General features: G+C 41.7%; 2 protein-coding genes across 5 annotated transcripts in view; both read right to left on the bottom strand.

The window, feature by feature from the left end:
• Window positions 1-3673, bottom strand: part of LOC110836844 (dehydrogenase/reductase SDR family protein 7-like) — a 342155-nt gene extending 338482 nt beyond the window's left edge. Inside the window, exon 1 of the mRNA XM_087351515.1 lies at window positions 3535-3673. The gene's annotated coding sequence lies outside the window, so the exon portion shown is untranslated. The remainder of the gene's footprint in view (window positions 1-3534) is intronic.
• Window positions 3674-4775: 1102 nt separating this feature from the next.
• Eip75B (Ecdysone-induced protein 75B) overlaps window positions 4776-20348 on the bottom strand; it is a 175575-nt gene continuing 160002 nt past the window's right edge. For 3 of the 4 annotated variants that reach the window (XM_022082375.2, XM_022082377.2, XM_022082376.2), the window contains exons 3-6: window positions 19895-20039; window positions 12551-12792; window positions 9136-9354; window positions 4776-9016 (exon numbers count right to left, since the gene is read on the bottom strand). In XM_022082375.2, coding sequence (XP_021938067.1) covers window positions 6965-9016; window positions 9136-9354; window positions 12551-12792; window positions 19895-20039 — 2658 coding nt within the window. In that variant the 3' untranslated portion in view covers window positions 4776-6964. Of the gene's footprint in view, window positions 9017-9135; window positions 9355-12550; window positions 12793-14916; window positions 15194-19894; window positions 20040-20348 lie in introns of those variants that run through there. The other variant, XM_022082378.2, reaches the window with a different exon arrangement.

Here is a 20348-nt window from a genome sequence, read left to right as displayed (position 1 = left end):
CCATATAAACGTCTACTACCCAAGAAAGAACTTACCAGGATAGTGACGGGAAATTTTATAATTAAATTACAACAATCTCGCCAACCTCAGGAGGAATATTCCTGTTAAACACCACGGTTGGTAGGAGTGGGAAGTTAGAGGTTATAAGAAATTCCTTGTTCCTTCATTAAACATAAAAGTCCATAAAACATTATTAAAATTACATTAATTTATATATTATAATGTCGCTAAAGTACGAGCCGCAGTGATAATTTTGATGTTACGAAACTGCTTTAGATTCCACTGCAAATATGGTTTTTTTTCTGTGGAAGCCGTGTTAAAATAAAACGCGACTGGCAAGCATTTCTGTAATGCAATCCGTTTTAGTACTGGTGACGCAACGTCGCTTGTTGCTAGTTGCCATCGGCAGTTCCCGCTTTACAAGTGTCTTTTGATCTTGACATTGAAACTGCATCCGCGGTGCTGAATGCGATTGCTGTTGACGCCACGACAAAGAAGAATGGAACGTCGTATTTGCGACCTTCCGATACGAAAGTGTTAATTTGACTTCTAACGTTCTGTATGCGGGCTTTAGCAAAATGATAGATGTTCACAAGAACATAATTGATAAGCCTCTGTATTTCAGTCAACAGACGACTCACCTTATGAACGCAGTTGTTGATAGTTTATTACGGGAAAACGTAAAAAGTAAAGTAAAGTTTGTCCCACTATACGCCATGTAGGCGCTTGGGGTGAGAGGAGGTATAGCTCCTCTCTTCCTTGACCTCGGCACTAGATGGGGGTGAGTGGTCAGCATCACGCCCCGGCCGGCTTTACCCCCGGGAAAGGACCCCGGTACCCATTGTAGAGGAGGCTGTGTGGGCCCCAGAGCCGGTCTGGACGCAGAGGCTAGAGGAAAAATCCTCTGCCCCCGTCGGGGATCGAACCCCGGTCGTCCAGCCAGTAGCTAGTCACTATAACGACTGAGCTATCCCGGTAGAACGTAAATGCTCTTAAAATAAGGCCAGCTGGGACAGCATGATTTGAGGATTGTCATATACGTCGTATTTCTTGTTTTAATTTTTTTTAGTTTTATAATTTTATTTTACTCATTTTTTATTTTTTATTTTTGTTCAACGGAATTAAATCTCTGCAGTTGTTTTGTTCACACCGCCGTGATTATTAATTAGCTGCCGTCTGAAAGTTGTCCCGAAACATAAAAAAGTAGCCAACAACACTGACATTGTCTTCCATTTTTCCCCACTTATGACCAAGTGACGCTGTATTTTTATTACAGCACCGATGACAATTTCTGTTAGTGTCTGGGCCTTTCATTTTAATAACTGTGACAACGATTTGTAAAAACTTAACTGTTTTAACTGAGAGTAAGGGTTCAACAGAATTTCTCTTTTAGAATTGCACTAGCTTTGTATAAAACCAATGCGTAGGCTATAAAAAATTCCTGGCCGAAATCTACAACATTGTGATATAACAAGAAAAATGTGTCCTTCAAAATTGGGGTACACGTATTTTCCAAATATGTTCTTTGCGATAAACCTAGGTCTTCCGATAAAAATTTTATATGCATTTCTCATCTATCTAATGCATGCTAATTACACCCTTCACCTGATCAATTATGAAGCCCCTCGTCATACAGAATTCTTCATCCTCACATTACGTCTCCCCCATTATGCCCAAATATTCTCCACAACTCCCTTTTTTTAACATCAATCTATGCAGGTAGCCTACCGGCAGCGATTTTTAATATTATGTCAAGTAATCTTCTAGTCGCATACTAACACTTCAGAATACCAGCATCCAAACTGACATTTCTAACAGTTAGATTCTAAAATCCTATACTCTCAATCATCACCAACTACAAAAAAAAAAAAAAGCTAATTCCTCAGGTACGTTATGCAAAGTGTTATAAAAACACAGAAAAAGCCATCAAACTGACGTAAAATATCTTCGAGCAGAAAAGCTTGTTGTAGTTCTTTGGCCCTTACTCACTTTTTACATCAATTCAAGGTAGGCCACATCTAAACCACGTGATAACACGTGTATAACTTTCCCCGCGTTGTGCAACGCGTCGGAGTGGTGAAGCCACACGTGTAAGCCACAAATCGCCAACAAGGACACCACATTCTCCTCTCTTCGAGGGCCTGATGCACCATACCACCCCCCCTCCCCGCAATCTGGCTTAGGAGAGCAGTAACCGTGAATTGGACAGACAGCCAACAGGCCTCAGCTGTCTCCTCCTAAAACACTTCTAAGTGACAGCATAGGAGGCACGAGGACAATCAGCTCTTGGCTGTAGCTGTATTCCCAGTACGATCTGAAAAACGCGAAAAGTAAAGAATCTGCAAGAATGAATTTCATTGGCAGACGTTGGCAATACTCTACTTTGAAAAAAAAACTGGATAGGGGACCGAAAACTGAACATCTGTGGTTCCGTGATCCTAAATTTGAATACACAAGTATGCTAAGTAACCGCCTGTTTCTGTGTGTAGATGTATGTATGTGCAAACGTAAGTTAAGAATAATTATATTAAAATAAATTATCTTAAGTGACACTTCCTTTAAGACTACTGGCTAGAACTTCGAATTCATCGTCGCTAAATAACTATCAAACTCCTCTGGACAACGTCATTCCTTCGTGAAAAGCTACTAGTCTCTCAGCCAATGAAGGAACATGATAGAGGTTTTCATTATGTAATTTTCTGCACACTCCTGTTCCTGTGTTTTTCTTTTTTAGTCCTAAATATTCTTCTCAGAGCCGTGTTATCAAGTACCCTCAATCCATGTTCTTCCCCTGTACGAGAGACACGATATGTCTCGTAGAATGTGTACAAAATTTCTCTACGCTTTTCATACACACGAGTCATCTTTCGTTTCCCGTGTGTTGTCCTACACAGCAGTCAAATGCTTCCTCGTGTATTTCAATGACTGGGAAGAAGTTCTGCAGTAGCCTACCTTTCATGACTGTAATTCACAGTGCTCGAATTTCGGTCCGGAGTTTCTCGTTACTTTCCACAAACAGGCTCTGACATTCCTTCCACGCTTTTTCATACATACATACATCTTAGCATTCTACTCTAGGTATGATCAGGGCTGTTCTACATATTCACCGTTAAATGAACTAAGAATAGTTTATATGACAATTAAACTTGGACTAATGGAACAAATACGTTCGAAAAATTCAAGCAGAGGGAATGGATTTCTTTACATGCCAGTGCATGTACCTAATTCGACAAAATTGATATAAGAATGAAGGTATAGGCTTATAGAAGAATGTAAATTGGTGTTCCATAAACAGAAACAGTTATTTGACCCATTTTAATTGTTCCTTACTACAAACAAAAATACGTGGGGCTGAAAAACCAGGCAAGGTATGTTCCAACCACTTTCGTCCACATCGCTGTAATCATAATGCAAACGTATCTGTAACCTCTGACGATATTCGTGGGCATTAACTGGTATTATATATGGACAACTAATATTACAAAGAATCTATTTTGTTGTTTAAGAATTATTGAAGACCATAAACATACGTACCTGGTCGTATGTGTCATTTCAATCTGTCGTCTTCAGAAGCAAAATCAGAAGTTTCAAAACACATCACATTTTCTGCGTTGAACAAAATGGCAACACACATCACCTGACAGTCGAATAAGAACGGCACGGTTGAAGCTACTAGAGCGCCCTCTCTTTCCCCGAAACTACTAGAAGCCTCTCTCTCCACCCCTCCACTCCCCTCAACAGCCCTTATACACAGTTCGCAATATTATGCTTCTCTGTGCTACTTGACTGTTTATTATTTGATATAATGGGTTCCGCTTCTGACTATAGGAAAGTCTCATGATATTATCTTATACGTGGTAGACATCGTGCGACTTGCAAAGCAACTTAAAATTATATGATGTCTTTTGGGTTGTAGAGCCGTGTGGTCTGGTACAGGTCTACCAACGTTTGAAAGGTCTTCGCTGCCTCCATCAATGACCTGATGTTGAAAGCAGCAAGAACCTCTGAAACGTCTGCGAACTTATACCAGACTACATGGCGCTACAACCCAAAAGACAGCCAAGCCACCAACTCAACGGCGTGAGAACCTCAAATCCAATTTTCAGAAAGTCTGCAGAAACTAGGTATATTTTTTATCTGGAAAAAAATAAGCCTAAGGTAATCTGAATACTTCTCTTCTTTTATGCCCCTTGGCGTATATGGTTTATTATACATTAATGAATTCAAAATGAAAGAACACTCTACAACCGAGACGCCTGTGGTTCTGCTCACTTGTTTTTCACTAATGTCTAGCGAATTAAAGGGAAATTTTTCCCGCTGTCTCCTCGCCTCGTGTAAGGAGTACGGTATATTTTTCTCCTGGCTCTTCGCCTCGTGTGAGCAATACGGGATATTTTCCTACTGGCTCTTCGCCTCGTGTGAGCAGTACGGGATGTTTAGCCATCAACAATTGAATGTTCCATAGAAAGTAAGCAAGTCTTCTGTCCTGACGTTAGGAACGAAATCCTATTTTACTGCAGTTTCAGCGTGTAGACCCACTGTAAATAATCGAATGTATACAAATGGTCTCACTTGATCAGAACAAAGAATTTTAACGGACAATGGGGATTTCTTCGTCGAAAAACAAAAGAAACCTGAAGAATTACACTTGTATTGTGCCGAATCCATTTGTGCCTAAATAAATAACTTACTTTAAAAGTGAATTTCTGAGTTCAAAATGGATGATAGAAAATAGGAATGTTACGTATTTGGAAATATATATATAAACAAAAAAGAATGTTTCACCAGACAAAGTTTATTCTGACGACCTCAACAAACTCCCAAGCTTACAAAATTACATACAAGCACACACCATAATTAATGGAGAAATTCTTTTTGCAGAAGCGATGATGTTTTATGTACACTTCCACATAAAGATTTCCCCCATTTTCACTGGGACTGTAAAATGACTTACTACATAACCAGAAAGATGTTGAAGTAGAAGATAATTAGTCGTAACTACATCGCTACAAGTTGTATGTACCATCCTGACCAAGCAACCATTACGAAATTCAAAGACCACGGATCTGAGAGGTTGCTTGTTCGGTGTTGGAAAATAAATGCAAGGAGGGACACGGAAGGAAACGACACTCAATTGTATTGGATGGTTTTAAAAATTTCGTTTTTTCTTCAGCTAACTACATCAATGTAACGAACCGATTCACACAGCTATACCACGCCACAAAAAAATATTTTGTGGCGGTTTTAATACAAACAACATCAATATCTTGTTTCCTGCTGATTGAGGGTGTGCAGAACAACCAAGTCTTCTTACTTAGAGCGAGCAAAAGATCAAGAAGAAGAAGAACAAGAAAAAAAAGATATAGGAAGTTACGGACATCTGATTTTTTTAATATAATAATAGCAAATTTTTTTGTAAATTCTTATTAGTATATATTGGGTAACACACAGTAAAAAGGTTATTTTGAAAATGAGATGGGCTACAATTACTGGCCAACCTTTCAAATTTCACATCATGGAACAATAGAACGACGATTAGAAAAAAAAATCCTCCAAAACAGGAAGATTATCGAATACAAAAAGAATTGGGGATATAGCTCCTTCGTTACATAATGTACGTATATATATATATATATATTATTTTTTTTTGTATCAGATGCCGTACACTCCCTTCAGTCTCATTTCCCTCAAAAACTTTTGAGGTTTTTGCAACATCCTTATTTTTAACTAACTCCTCGCTATAATATGCGACTGCGTAATACAGCGAAACAATGAAAATAAGAAACATTTCTTTTTTACAAATGTATTGGGGGGGGGGGAGATATACAATAACATTTTTACTTTACACACACAAAAAAGAAAATGCACTGCCCTAAAAAGAAATATATCACATACAATATAATAGGATTGGTGCACGATGCCATTTTATAAATAGCCATTTAATGATTGTTTGTCATTTTTTTATAAAAAAATTTGCAAACGAGGGATCTTGGATTTTTCTGGGAAAATGCCTCAACTATTAACAAGCATTAACAAATTACGTAATTATTAAACCGTTCTGATTATGCTGCCGCATTCATCCCCCCGCGCGAACAACAAGACGAACGTAAAAGAAAACGGAAACACCTGCCTAACCAAACATAACCTAACCTTTGGTCCAATATTTACAAAGCTCAGAAACTTGCCTTCCACCATTCCAACCCTTGACACCCAAACTATTACTCTCTACCAACCACCAAACATCCCCATCCCAGAAATATCCATTCATCCCTGAGTTACAATGGCGGGAATTTCAACTCGTTAGACGCGAGTCTTGTACAAAGATGACGAGAAAAGTGAAACATTTTCTTCAAACTAGTTACGTACGGCCCTATAACGGCTTCTAAAACGGACTACAACATCAGAATATAACATTATCTAAGACTGACACTAAATAATAGTAATAATAATAATAAACTTCACACAACAACACATAGAATTAATAATTATTAATTAAATAATAAATTATTTGGTTTGTAATACAGTTAAAGTGGCACCATCAGTTAAAACTGGTTTTATAGCAGAACAAGATCTTCTGGAATTAAAGACGTGTTGCTGCCGGTCTCATTATCTGTCCATCGCACTACGTGTCTGTTCTTTTTCTCACACCCAAACCTAAATCGGCTTGTTCTGTTACGTTTTCCCACGCCCAAACCTAAATCGGCTTGTTCCTTTTCGTTTTCCCACGCTCAAACGTAAATCAGCTTGTCCACGCCACTTTCTGCTGACAGTTTTGTATCTTGGCACGGTGGCGACTGCAGGAACAGAGAACGTCATCTTGAACAGTTCACACCTTGGTATGTTTGAATCACTGTCGTCACAGTGGCTTCAGGGTTTGGCTTTGTACTATCACGCAGTCGGTGGTAATGAGTCTGTTGCACCATCTCAACAGTCCATCGGTCGTCCATTGGGCCGGTGATCTGGCTCAAGCCTCCAGCGAGACGACCTTGTGCGTCACCGTCGTTGCCGGCGATGCCATCGGATGAGGAGAAGGTGAAGGAGACTTTTTGGACAGGTTGAGCGGCTGTTGAGAGTCGGCAATGTCCACTTGGAGTTCCATCATCTTCGGTGAAGATATGACTAACGGCGTTGCACCGTTGGATGAAGGAGATGTGGGGCAGGATGCTACTGCAGGTGGCGTCTTCCGGTGAGGCAGAGGCGACGGTGATGCTGACGATGATGCATGATGCGGTGATAATGCGTTACTAGGATGGAAATAGATTCTTGAGAACTCTGTTTGCTGCAGTTCTGCATGGTGGACAGGCGGGCTAACACTGGAGCTGTTCTGCAAAAGAACGTATGTCTGTGGTGGAGGAGCACTTCGCCCTGAGGTTGTGGTAATGACACTGGCACCATTGCTGAATCCCGATGAACCCTGCCACCGCCCGACCACTTGCTGCTGTTGCTGCTGAGGAATGTAATGGTAGCCAGAGCCGTGCGTCGAGCCAGCACAGACAAGAAGGTTCCCATTGGTTATCTTATAACCCGGTGCTGTCGTTGTGGACGCTGCTGCAGTGGGGGATGTTGCCGATGGGGGAAACTCGATGGCCATTGGATTTGGACTATCTGCACGCATGATGTAGTTGTGGATGATATCGGTGCGTTTCATTTGTTCTGCAGTCATTCGAGGACTTTCCATTAATGACTTCGCGAGGGTTGAATGTGTGCTGGATAGTAATGATGCTGCTGAGGAGGAGGAGGAGGAGGAGGATGATGAGGACGACGACGAAGATGATGATGACTGCTGTGTATTTGCAGTCAGATGCAGGTGGAGTTGTGGTGAGGAGTGATGCTGTGGTTGAACTGGATGGGGGGGTGGGGGAGGCGATACTTGAACCACCATTGGTTCGGCTTCAGCTGAATCCTTGTTGCGACACGCACGGAACTTCTTGTGCGGCTTATAAGCCTCATCCATAAGGGAATTTGTGTCATAAAGAGGCGGTGCTTGAAGAACGCGTTTCAACACTGGCATGTCATCGATGTGGTTGTTTCCAGAATTTCCACTGTGATGCTTATCATCGTCTTTGTCTTCAAGTGATGACCTTGGACTGGAACATACTGAAGTCGGTGCACTGCCAGTACTTCCTCCACCACCAGTAAGTTTGTCTAGTTTCTCAGTTCCAGATTCAATACCAGAATCACTGGGAGAATCAAGTTTCCGCTGGAATCTGTGATGATGCTGTTGTATTAAGGGTTGGCGTGTAGGGGGTCCGTTCACAGCGGTGATGGTTAAGCCATGGGTGTGGTGAGGGAGCCCAGCCATGTCATCATCGCCTGAAGTTGAGCCAGAGTTGGCACGATGGCGATGAGGGCAGATGCCACCAGCCAGAGTGGCTGCAAGGAGCGGTGTACTGGACGCTTGATGGCTAACATGGTGATGGTTAGTCTGATATTCCGTGAGGGAAGCCACTTCGCCAGAACAGACCGACTCTGTGCTGGATACAGAGCCAAGAGGACTCTTCACCGCTTCGTCCATTGTGACGTCAGAGGACGAAGACCACGATGAGGAACCCGCAGGACTCTTACTGTTGCTCTCCTCCTCTGCTGGTCCTCCCCACAGATGCTGTTGTTGTTGTTGTTGCTGCTGTTGTTGAAGTTGTTGCTGCTGCTCCGTCATCTTGAAGGCCAACAGTTTCTCCGAATGCAACGTATTGAGCGTCCTCAGGTCAGGAATTTTCTTCATAAGCTCGTGACAGATGTTGGCGTGGCCCGGGTGGTTCTGACTCACCACGAGCTGCAGAGCCGCCTTCAACTTGCTCTGCATTCGTTCAATAAGTTCTGTGTTGCGTAAACCAGGACGGTCTGGGGCGATAACCACCACCGAGCAGAAAAGACCGACTTCGGCGTCCGACAATCTTAGTGAGTTTAGCCGCTCGGCAAAGTCGAACATCGAATCCATAAGAAATCTCGCATTCGAGCTGTTGTGGATGGCCTCTCGCTTGAGCACCTGCCCGTTCAGGCAGATCATGCTGTTCGTCTGCAACGAAGATAGAACTCAACGTATTTATCTGATCATGATTCAATTCAGTCGCTACTTATACTGGCAACTATGCACACTCGAGATTAACCCGCGAGATGCACATAAAAAAAACTCACCTGAGCGTCGAACATGCAGGCAAGGCGCACCAGGAGAACCTCGAATACGCCAGCCTTGAGCAGTGTCACCTGGTCGTCCTGTGGCAGGAGCGCAAAGCCGGGAATGCGCTTCGCGAATTCTACGACACCGCGGATAGCTGGCGAGAACCGCTTTGAGAAGTCTTGTAGAAGTTCTTGTTGACCCGTCAGGGGCTGTGGATTTGGGTTTAATGGGCATGCCTGCAACAATAACACAAACGTACCCGTCCGTTAGATAAAGCGCGAAAAAAAACTTTTAAAAACGAATTAATTTTAAAAACACGATTGAAACTTGTTTGGATAAAAGCCTTCAAGAAAAAGCCTAACTGTTTTTCCCCTGGATCCCCTGTGCCATCTGATATACAAATTTTGAGCACCCCTCACGCTGATAAAGTTGGAGAAATAAGTATTTAATGCCCTTGTACACATCATAAGGGGCGAATGTTATCTGCCACGGAGTCAACAAACCGAGCAAGGAATGTTTGGGCCTGTCTACTGGAGCAACCGGGACATTCCCACCCAGTCAGCCATAGCTTCAGTCTAGTCTCCGAGCGTCCAACTCTAGATAACTTTACTTTGGAAGCAGACGCTATATTTCAGTCTGTCACAAGACCGAGGCAGCAGCGGTCGTTCACAGGTTGCACATTCCTATCCACCCTGCTGTAACTCGAGCCGCGTGTTGACGTCAGGGGAAGAGTGAGACAGATCTAATGACTAAACCGGGCAGAGGATGTGACCTTTGCTTGCCCAGCGTACAGTACCGTGCCAGCTTACGTGCGAGGCAAGGTTATCTTACCTACACGAAGCACTGGGATCAATAAGCCTGACATGTGCGTGCTATAAAGCAGGTTTCCAAGAGTTTAAGGTCAGGCCGATTCTATTTTTCCACATGACAGAAAATAACAAAGCTCTTTACACTAGCAGTAAATATCCAATTACAAAAAAAAAATCACAATTTCGATTCACAGTGCGTGGTGGGTGTTAACTCGTTGTGACCTCAACAGCGTGTTGCACCAAGCTTGGGGGAAATATGTTCCTTCCGTCTTCAGGGTTGGCAGCATGTTTTTTCACGTTTGCAACAGCGCAAAAACCCAGATAACAGTCTAAACTCTGCCATGAAAACCTCAAATATCTCTTCACGTATGGTCCGGCAATAAAACGTTTGTATACTTAGTATACTTCATCTTGATAACGCATTTGTAGTCTAAAATTCGATAAACGCAATGAATGCGAGAATAAGAATTTCTTCAAAAAAAAAATCCACGAATTCCATTTGGCAACCTCGATTCAGCCAAAGAGCAACTTAATTCAAGGTCCCTGCCCCCTACCATCTCTTGGACAGAGATCAAAAACTGAAGAAGAAAAAACAAGTAGTTTTCTCCTGTAACGTTCGCATATGCACGGAAATCCAGACACACAGACCGACTACCGATGACAAACCCCACGTTTTATGAGATAGGCCACGATTTTTAACACGTCACCTGACCTTATTAGATCTAAGGCAAAATTCTCGTGGCTAACAAACCTTCCTTCCGTAGGACAGCCATAACACCAACACGCTCCTTTATTCACACTTCACAGCCTTCTCATTTCCGCGGCGACGTTACATATTAATTCAGATATCCCAAAGCTGCACCCAGTCGAGCTTTAGAACGAATTTCGATATGGACTGTAGTGTCATGTTGGTTTGCCGCGTGTCATCTTTACACTTTACACTGATGACGCACGACATTTCACCATTATATTAACCTTGAGAAAGAAAACCCGATAATAAAAAAACAACTACGGACAAGAGAGAGAGATAGAGATAGAGCGAGTTTTCACTGTCTCTATCTGGTGCTGCAACCTTGAATGTTTCCGCTTGCCCACAGTATCTCGCAAGGTCAGCCAGTCTGGATATTGTAATAGTCGTGCCTTTGTTCTGACCCCTGCTAGATTGCCTGACGAGTTACCCTTCTCAGTGTCGTGGTTACCCCACTTCCTTCCGTCCTCAACTTCCTCCCTCAACATTTTCATATCACCAACGCTTGTCCCTGCCCTCCGAGATCCATTTCAACATAAAGATGGCTGCCTTCAGGGTTGTAGCACCGCGTTGTCTGGTAGAAGTTTACCGATGTTACACAAGTCCTCACTGCCTCCACCATCGGGGCGATGAGGGTTTAATATTTTTACATCTAGATCCCCGTCACGCAGTAACGAATTTCCTTCCGGTTATCATAGTAGAATTCTATACGCATTTCTCATTTCTCCCATACGTACTACCAACATCATCGTCCTAAAGTCCCCTCGGTGGACAGATATATCTCAAGCATTCAGTTAAGTCTCTCTCTGGTTCGAAAATTCTGTTCTGAAACATCCTCAAATACCAACTGCGTTACTATTTTACGCGAAGACAAAGTTTCACGCCCAACTGATAACATACACGCCTTTAGATAACAGACGAGAAAGAAGACAAATGTGCGCAGTTAAAAAGCTCTTTTAATTTCTAACGCACGAGCCCCAAGTTACGGAATATAAGTCATGATTCCATAAATGACAAAAGTAAACTAGCTTACAGCCTTGGGACAGTAAACACATCTTCACACAACGTCTGACCTTGTGCTACATTTTTCCGTTCTCTTCACGAATAAGAATCTGCCCGGCCACACGGCCAACGACGTCATTATTCGGGCGAGCTGATTTATTTGTCTATGTCAGTTCTGACCAAAGATTATTTATTTTAGAGAATCGACTAGTGGTGACAAGGTCTGCGCGCTGTTGGGGGAAATTGGTTGCTTTGCAATGCTCATTAAAGATAATGCCAAGAGTAAATAGCCACAAGGTCGCGTTCACAATGTCGTTTCCGCAAGTGGATGATCACGCGGGTAATATGTAACCAAGGTTTCGTGATTAGAAGAGTCGAGGCTCATTGGCTAGGCCAAGAACACCCACGTTATTGTCCGCTAAACCTTTCCTATTTCGAAGGAGGAACGCCGTTCAGAAAAAGCAACAAAATTTAAATAACTTCTTAGGGCTACGTTACTTCTTAGCGCGTATTACGTCCATACACCACGTAAATTCACCAACGCAATATCAAAACTACAATGACGCAAATATCTCACTTACACAACTTTATGAAGAATTGCGTTCAAGATCTGAGGTTTTCACGGTGTGGACATTTATATTACTGAATACTTGGTTCTGACACAATGAGACGACGGCCATACCCTGAAGATGGAGGGTAGCAGGATCATCAAAAACGTTGGTAACCACCTACAAGACCACGTGGAACACAAAGTAACACCGCAAAGAACGTGAAGCGTGGAACTGAGTGCGCCACCTGCCACTCCGCTCACACACCACGCAATAACTTTCACTGCGATCCTACGCCAGCACAAGAGAGCGAAAACGTACTCACCAGGGTTGGCGGACATGCGGTGTAGGACGGCTGGTCGCGGGCTCGAACCAGCATGGGTTCCACTTTGTCCCGTGTAAAGTCGCACGTGTCAAGATGAGCACGGATCACCGTGCTTAGCAGACGCTGCTCATCTTCAAGTTCTGCGGCCACCGCCTTCTCCTGCGACCGCGAGTTTGAACTCTGCTGCATCGCCGCCAAAATGCGCGCCTTCTCACGCTTCGGCACGCGTCCAAACCGCACGGCTGAAACCAGAGAGACAGAAAAGCCCGGTCAATCATCCACTTCGCAACAATCACGTGTACAAACGTTAAACCCCCCCCTAACATCCAAAACCAAAGCACATTTGTCACTGAAATTCCATCGGTAGCGAAGTGGATCTGGTGATTGGTTCCTCCGAAATGTCAGATACATCAAAACCAAGAAAACTACTAATGTTTTTACTTCCTGAAAGCAGTTTCCTCTGGCACCGTAGACATCTTATACCACATTCTATCCTCTCCTGTGTAAATACACACCACTACTTTAAAATAAAATATATTCATATCTTTCATGTACGCACGTAAGCAGAAAATGGTGATGTGCTTATAATACGCAGACACACCATTCATATTCCATAAAATTACGCTAATAGCAGTCAAGAAATTGCCCTCATTCTAAGGAAGATTAATTATCGTGTTAAAAAAAACGTGCACTAACTTGAGCCAGATGAATCCGATCCACGCCACACTAACCAAATTTTTCCTAATATCCATTTTAATATTATCCTCTCACCCAAGCCAGGTGTTCCGAGAGGTCCCTTCCTTCAGGCATACCAAGAAAAGTTTTGTACGCACTTCACAAGTCCCCCTAATTATTATCAGTTGAAGAGTATACGAAACTCAAGACTATTTCTACGACAAAACATCCATTTCTTTCCGCGTTTTACTTGTACATCAACTTATTTACTAAGATGTAAGAGATAAAACGAAGACAATGCTTTCTTTTTTTTGGTAGAAAATTAGTGAGTAAATTCCATTACTCTCTTTATTAATGTTGGTTCCTGTTCTGTAAATTTATGTGGTTTTATATTAAAGTTCAAAGCAGTAAACTTCACTTGGTGTAAAATATCGGGACCCGGAAGACAACTTGTGCACTGCATTGTAGGGACCAAAATGGGTTTAAAGCCTTAACGACATTTCTATTCGAAAGTCAAAATGACTGCTGTTGGCCAGCCCGGTGTTTGAATTCGAACCAGGTGCACGGCGCATTCATTATGTAGCACAAAGTGGCAACGACCGACCCGGGGAGACGCGTGCCGAGTGCAGCTGCTGCATCTGACATCTGCCTCTAGCAGACAACCGTTACAGCCACCCCCAAACTACACGCGCCCTTCTGAATCAGCCACCCCAAAAAGTATAAACGCAACTTCGCTACTAACCATTTACGTGAAATTCCGGTCAACAAAACCGCGTGTGTTACACTAACCAGGAAAGCCACAAAACTGGAGTTCTGCACAAGGTAATTTGATCCATTTCCCTCCTACCATGCCGAAACGATCAATAAAAACAATAGTTGGGTTCTTTACATTACGGTTTTAAGTGACAGTACACTCCATCCGAAATTATCGTTTACGAATCCCATTCTATTAACACCAAAATTTATAAGAACAGAATGACAACGTTTTATGTTTATCTCTCTGTTCTTATTGCATTTGATGCTACAGGTGTGCCAATCGTCCTCAATTCGCCCTAAAATCCCCCATCAAACTATACGTGTATCGGCCCCTCCCACCAAGCCATCAGACTTCTTAACCAATAAGCTCAATTGTCTGGCATAAATCAAAGGAAACGAAAGGGAGAATAAAAAAATTGTCGGTTTCACTTGCTGAAATTTGTATTTGTTATGGTGCTGTATGTAGGGTACATAAAGAGAAAGCGAAAACCCGGTCAGCGAGATTCACTTTCACACGCTGTGGCAGGCAATATGAAAGTAGGCTGGTGGGTATCAGTGAGTGGGTCAGCCGATAGAAAGTGACGCCGCCGAGACGATTACAGCTGCGCGTTTTCCAGGCCGGCGGTCATGTTTTCACTTAATAATAAAGCCCCCCACGCCCCCCCCACCACACTTTACATTTTGGTAGCTGAAACGGTTGTCACTGAACTGTCATATTTGATACAGGTTCCAATGCAACTAAAACCCATATTTTAGATCAAACTGTACATTCCAATAACTTGATTAAGTTACGCCATTCGTGGAGAAATCTAAACGCAGTACTAAATAACACATATACAAGCCATGAAGAGTGTTTAAGAATATGATCGACACAAACTTTATGCATTAAAAAACTTTCAGAACACTGCAAACATCAAAACACAAGAAATACCTACGTGCATTGTGGTATTTGACATCGCCGTTTAAAATCCCTTTCAATATGGGTAACTCGTCATCCATTTCCGGATTGTGACTGTTCTCACTTTCACTACTGGACACTAATAACCTAACGACACACACCACTTTGATTAATAAAAACCACAAGAGATCACATGAGTCACCGGAACACAATATAATCCCAGACCGGCGAGGATACTGTTTGACGCTCACATCAGCTGCCGCTGTTGCGCGCGTAGCATACCCTAGCACTGACTACTGAATGCGCCCGCCACTGCCAGCCCACGGCCACGTTCCCCCACCGGGTCGTCACACACTCTTCTTGCTACCCCCCCTCCCCACTTTTCACTCCCACGTTTCCCCCACCACCGCCATCATCACTGCTTCCATTCTACATTACCCTTGAACTTGCTTTCAACAGCAGCCTGTAGAGTATGCTGGCTTTCTGCTGACAATAGCCCAGGGTCGACCTAAATACTGGCTGTTCCCCTCTTCCCGCCGACATCACGCGTTGCCTGCCCCAAACATTAACCTTCAAAATGAAACGTATAATCGGCCCTAAGTCAGTAGCACCCCCTTCAACGGCTAAGCTCATGGAAGAGACCTATACAATATTTCATCATCTGGAATACTTTGAGGAAAAGAAAAGAAAAATTCGAACTCATGTCTGCAGCATTGGTTGAGGCACGAAGAGTTAGAAACATATTTTACAAGGTACACGGCATGTTATGGCATAAACCGGGTATCGGTCGCCTTTTCATTAACACAGACCTCAATGGCTATTCGTATCTTTATCGAGGGCAATAATGTCATGGACTACAAGCGAAACTGCATTTATTTAACTGGTATAGCTGGTTCGCAATCTAAAACGGGAAATTGCAGTATTTCTACATACAATTGAGTGAACTGAACAACGTGCTTTTGCGCATTAACGCAATTATCCTATATCTATATTTTTTTTGTTTCGTTAAAAATATATTCTTTTTGATATGTTTGACCTTACGTTTGATATGTACCAAAACAAATTCAAGGTTGGGAGGGTCGCATGCGACCCGCGTGTTTCCGATCCCTGACTCTGCCTGAAGTACGTCACTGTAGTAAGTCCTCACCATTCATGCGCAAAATGGATGGCCTTTACTAGACGCGCGCGCAGCCGACCAAGCGCTCGAATTAGAGTGGATTTTTAAATGGAAGGATATTACGCATTTCCCGTAAATCTGTAGTAAAACTGAAAATTCAATATCCGATCACTTCAGAAGAGCTACTGGGCTTCTGCTGCAAAATGTCCTGTCATTATAAATGTTATAACTAAGGTTTCTATGGTCATCCCGAAGAGAGGCAATAAACACAGCTTTTAAAATTGATTTGTATGTAAATTGTATATTAAGACGTTTAATTTAATCCACCTACTAGATCCTCATTGTCGTTCTCTGGATATTTGCTTCTTGTTAAGAACTCTCGTTTACACTGAATCCCAAAGGTCGCCTTGATATACAAATCGATATAATAAATAAGCTTTCTTCCGTGCTGGCGCGTAGTACCTACCGATCCCGTCGAGGAACTCTCTACTTCGTTCTCAATATTGCTGTCAGATGGCACCACAGAATCGACTGCAGCGGCGAAATAGGGAACTAACAAAAGAGGTCAGATAGCGGTCTGCTATACAAGATAACCAAACACGTGCACACAAACCATTAAAACTAAATTCTTAACCAAAATATCACAAAACGTTGTGTTAATCACTCCTCCTTGCACGAAGCAACACGGCAAAAGTTTCACTGAATTGAATTTGCTACGCTCTGTAATTAAAACAACAATGTGACCAATTCTAGACAATACAATATTAGTAAAACAAAAGACGTAAAACACTGTCGCTTCAATGCGAACTGGAAAAATGCTTTTCTACTAAACATGGAGCAGAATCCGGTCAGAAATACGTATTTTATGGAACTTTTGTTGTTTTTTGTCTGTTACAGGTACTTTGGCAAACAATCCAACAAAAACCGATTTTATCATTTTTGTTATTATTATTATTATTATTGATATTATTATTATTAAAACACGCAAGCTAAGTCTCATTTACTTTCAACGGGAGACAATTCTACTGCCACAAAAGATTTCGAATCCTCTTTTACAAAAACTGAAATAATTATTTTTGGGGGTTAAACATGCGAATGTGAGACAATATGAAGCTTTAGATTAAGGACAGGGTAACTAACTTTCTATTAGGTAACAGGAAGTGGTGTTTTATTTTGTTTCACTAACCACGCCTACCGTCGGGTTGCCACTTTCCCCTAGCGCCCCGCGCAAGCACTTATCACTTCTCACTTTTGCTTTTAGCCTACTTTTAAATAAACGTAAATTTCTCAGGTCGTTCATATACATAACAATCGCACAGCCATTAACCTCACTCGGCCCACAAGTTTCTTTAAACACTTGCATTTACGGTTTTGTAAAACAACAATTTCGAATGTCATTGAACCGAAGTACACTTTCTACTCGCCGAGCACTGTGTCAGATTTCATCATGTCATATCGATTCCAATAATATAAAGACAGCTAATATCGATATGTGAAACGCATACGAAATTATCGATTAACAATCATGACTCTAGGCTACAGTTTTACATTCCATATTCAACTTACGCTTGTCATAATTAATCTGTTTTTAAATAATGAGATTAAAAATACTTTTCGATACTCTTACACAATAATATCCAAGCTCCTAGTGGCTGTAAAACATACCAAGAGGTCTGTTGATATTATTTTGATTTCAAACACATTACTGATGTAAGTCTTCTTTATATCGTGTTCACACTTTTGGGTCGACTTCCACAGGAGACTCCAACTGTCTATCTGCCCATCCTCTCCTCATTACAAATTTAATGTCCATAATCTGAGTCCCTCAACATGTTTTGTCTTATTTTCTGTCGATACAGAAACTTTAAACTTCTTTATCTTTAGAACATTACCTTCCTGCACCGTTGGATTGTTCAGCCTAAAGCAGCTTTATCGCAAATTTTGGCAGTTCTTTCAAAGTCCTGTCAGGCCTTTAACTACCAAAAAGGCTCCAGGTACAAGGTCCCTCTGTCACAAATCTGTTTTGCATTACTTTCTTCGACTTTTCGTCCTAATAAATCAACATATCGATTTGAATAACACTATTAAATTAATTGAGATGATATGAACAGACAGAATATGTTAATATACTTCTCGTATACATTCTGTCGCCTTTTCGAGAGGCGAGATGGAGTACGGGGGACGGCGGCTTTGTGCTGTACGTTAATCTCAAACGCGTTCATGGTTCTGTGAGGAATTGAGCACAAGGCTTACTCAATAGGTTTCTTAGTCAATCCGTGGTTGCAATCTTAAATAAATCACGACTAAATGACCTGAGTTGTGACCTCAACAAAGTATCAGTAGTCAAACATAAATGTAGGCTATTGCATAATGACTCGGTAACGCCGAGTATGTGGCTGCTGTTGTTGTAGTTGTAGTTGTTGTTGATGGAAACAACTTTCGAATCTGTCGCGTCGCCCTGAATGGCCGGGTGACCTACTGAACGCTGTCCTGTCCCCGGGTGAATGAACCCATCGCCTATCTCTCACTACTTTCCCATCAGCCACACATATAACAAGTGATTCTGAGTTCTGCGCTGCCGTAACTTCATTACATAATTCGTAAGCGTTTTAGTAAATCGATCAGGATTATCCTATTTTCCAACTGTCCCTATGATGGTGTCTAATTTGTTAATATTACCGATTTTCATTATACTGAAAAATCTTACTATTATTATATGTAGATATAAAAAATAAGGAACTGTAAAATCTAAAATCTGAAACACGTGAGGAACCTCTTTAGACCACCTCCAACAACGCAAACTTTGCAGTCTGAACGTGCACATAATTTCTTAAAACACAAGTATACATAACACAATGCGCTGTAAATAAATATTACGCCAAATGCGGTTAAATTCTATATCAGCGATCAGGGATGTACATTCATATTCCTGTATGCCGCTTGAAGGTTTCTGAGTCGAATCCCGTGTCATGTAATTCCCAACAGTTTATCACTTCCTATAAAGCACGCACCATAATCATGAGTATTTATTTCCTATAGAAAAACGTAATTAAACATGGAACGTTGCGTTTGTTACTGCTATTTTCTGGGGGACAGTTTTCATAAAGATGACGATGGTCACTCAAGTGGTAAAAATATGCCTCGTCCTTATGAAATCTGAAGCTCTTTAAAAAGTCCTAAAAACCCACTATCAGTCTACATCCTCACACCCTACGTCCTAAGACCTCGTTTCTCGAATTATCATTCCACCTACGCCTAGGTCCCCCAAGTGCAATATTTACTTCACGTTTTACGACTAAATCTTGAACATATTAATTATCTCCCAATAATCTTCTAGCTATCTCATCTTCATTTTCATACACATACAAATTAGGATACATGAAAAATATATTATGGGTACTTTAATCTTTAGGAGACAAGAATATAATGATCTGCACAAAATGACAAGAAACATTCGTCGAATTTTATCTACATGTAATTTTTGTGAGCGTAACTTCTTACGAGCTTAATGACATGTAAGTGCTTAAAATACCGACGGCACAACGTAAAATGGGCCTACACCAGTCAAAATATCGTTGAAACTAAACATATATGAGGACAGCCTTCTTTTTGCTCTTTCCAATAAACAATGTAATAAATAATATCCACTAGTATCACCTCCATTAGTATATTTCAGAGAAACCAAACAGCCAAGAATCACTGAATGAATGAGGTACTTAAAACTTTTAAATCTCTCGCTGATTATATTTATTGATAAAAGTTTTTCGTTCAATGTTATATATTACAGCCTACAAATACTATTTCTGAATCTATTCATACCGATAGTAGAGGAATCTTTCTCCACTAAAGCGACCAAACGTTAGAGCTTAAAGGAATAATCCATAATCAAACATCTCACCGTCTCTGCTCATGCCGACAGCGATGCACTTCTTCAGTCTGCAGTACTGGCAACGATTCCTGTTGATTCTTAGTATAGAACACTGCTGGTTCTTGGTGCAAGGGCGGTACTGGATCTTCTGTTGGATGCTGCGTCGGAAAAACCCCTGTGAAGAATTCGAAACACTACAATCAGTCTGATGATATTCACAGCTATCACCACACCGTTCACCTTCCTTGTTCTTTGGCGGTTGGTCCTTGTTTTTAACACTACTCTTGTCACTGTTAATGCAATGCTTATGTAACGTTTCCGTGTAAGTCATGATAGCCATCTCACAAGGGCAACATCCCACTTAAGGGACAAACGCTTGTGATACCCGACAAAATTCTTCACGTACAAAATCCCTTCTTTATAAGACGCGACATGTTAAAACACACGAACACTAACAGTTAATGTATTCACTGTTTAATTTAAA

Source organism: Zootermopsis nevadensis, unplaced genomic scaffold, assembly GCF_977971745.1.
Source record: "Zootermopsis nevadensis isolate Lab colony 2312 unplaced genomic scaffold, Znev_1.0 Znev_ptg000019l, whole genome shotgun sequence".
Lineage (NCBI taxonomy): Eukaryota > Metazoa > Arthropoda > Insecta > Blattodea > Termopsidae > Zootermopsis > Zootermopsis nevadensis.
This window is presented reverse-complemented; position numbering and strand designations above follow the sequence as displayed.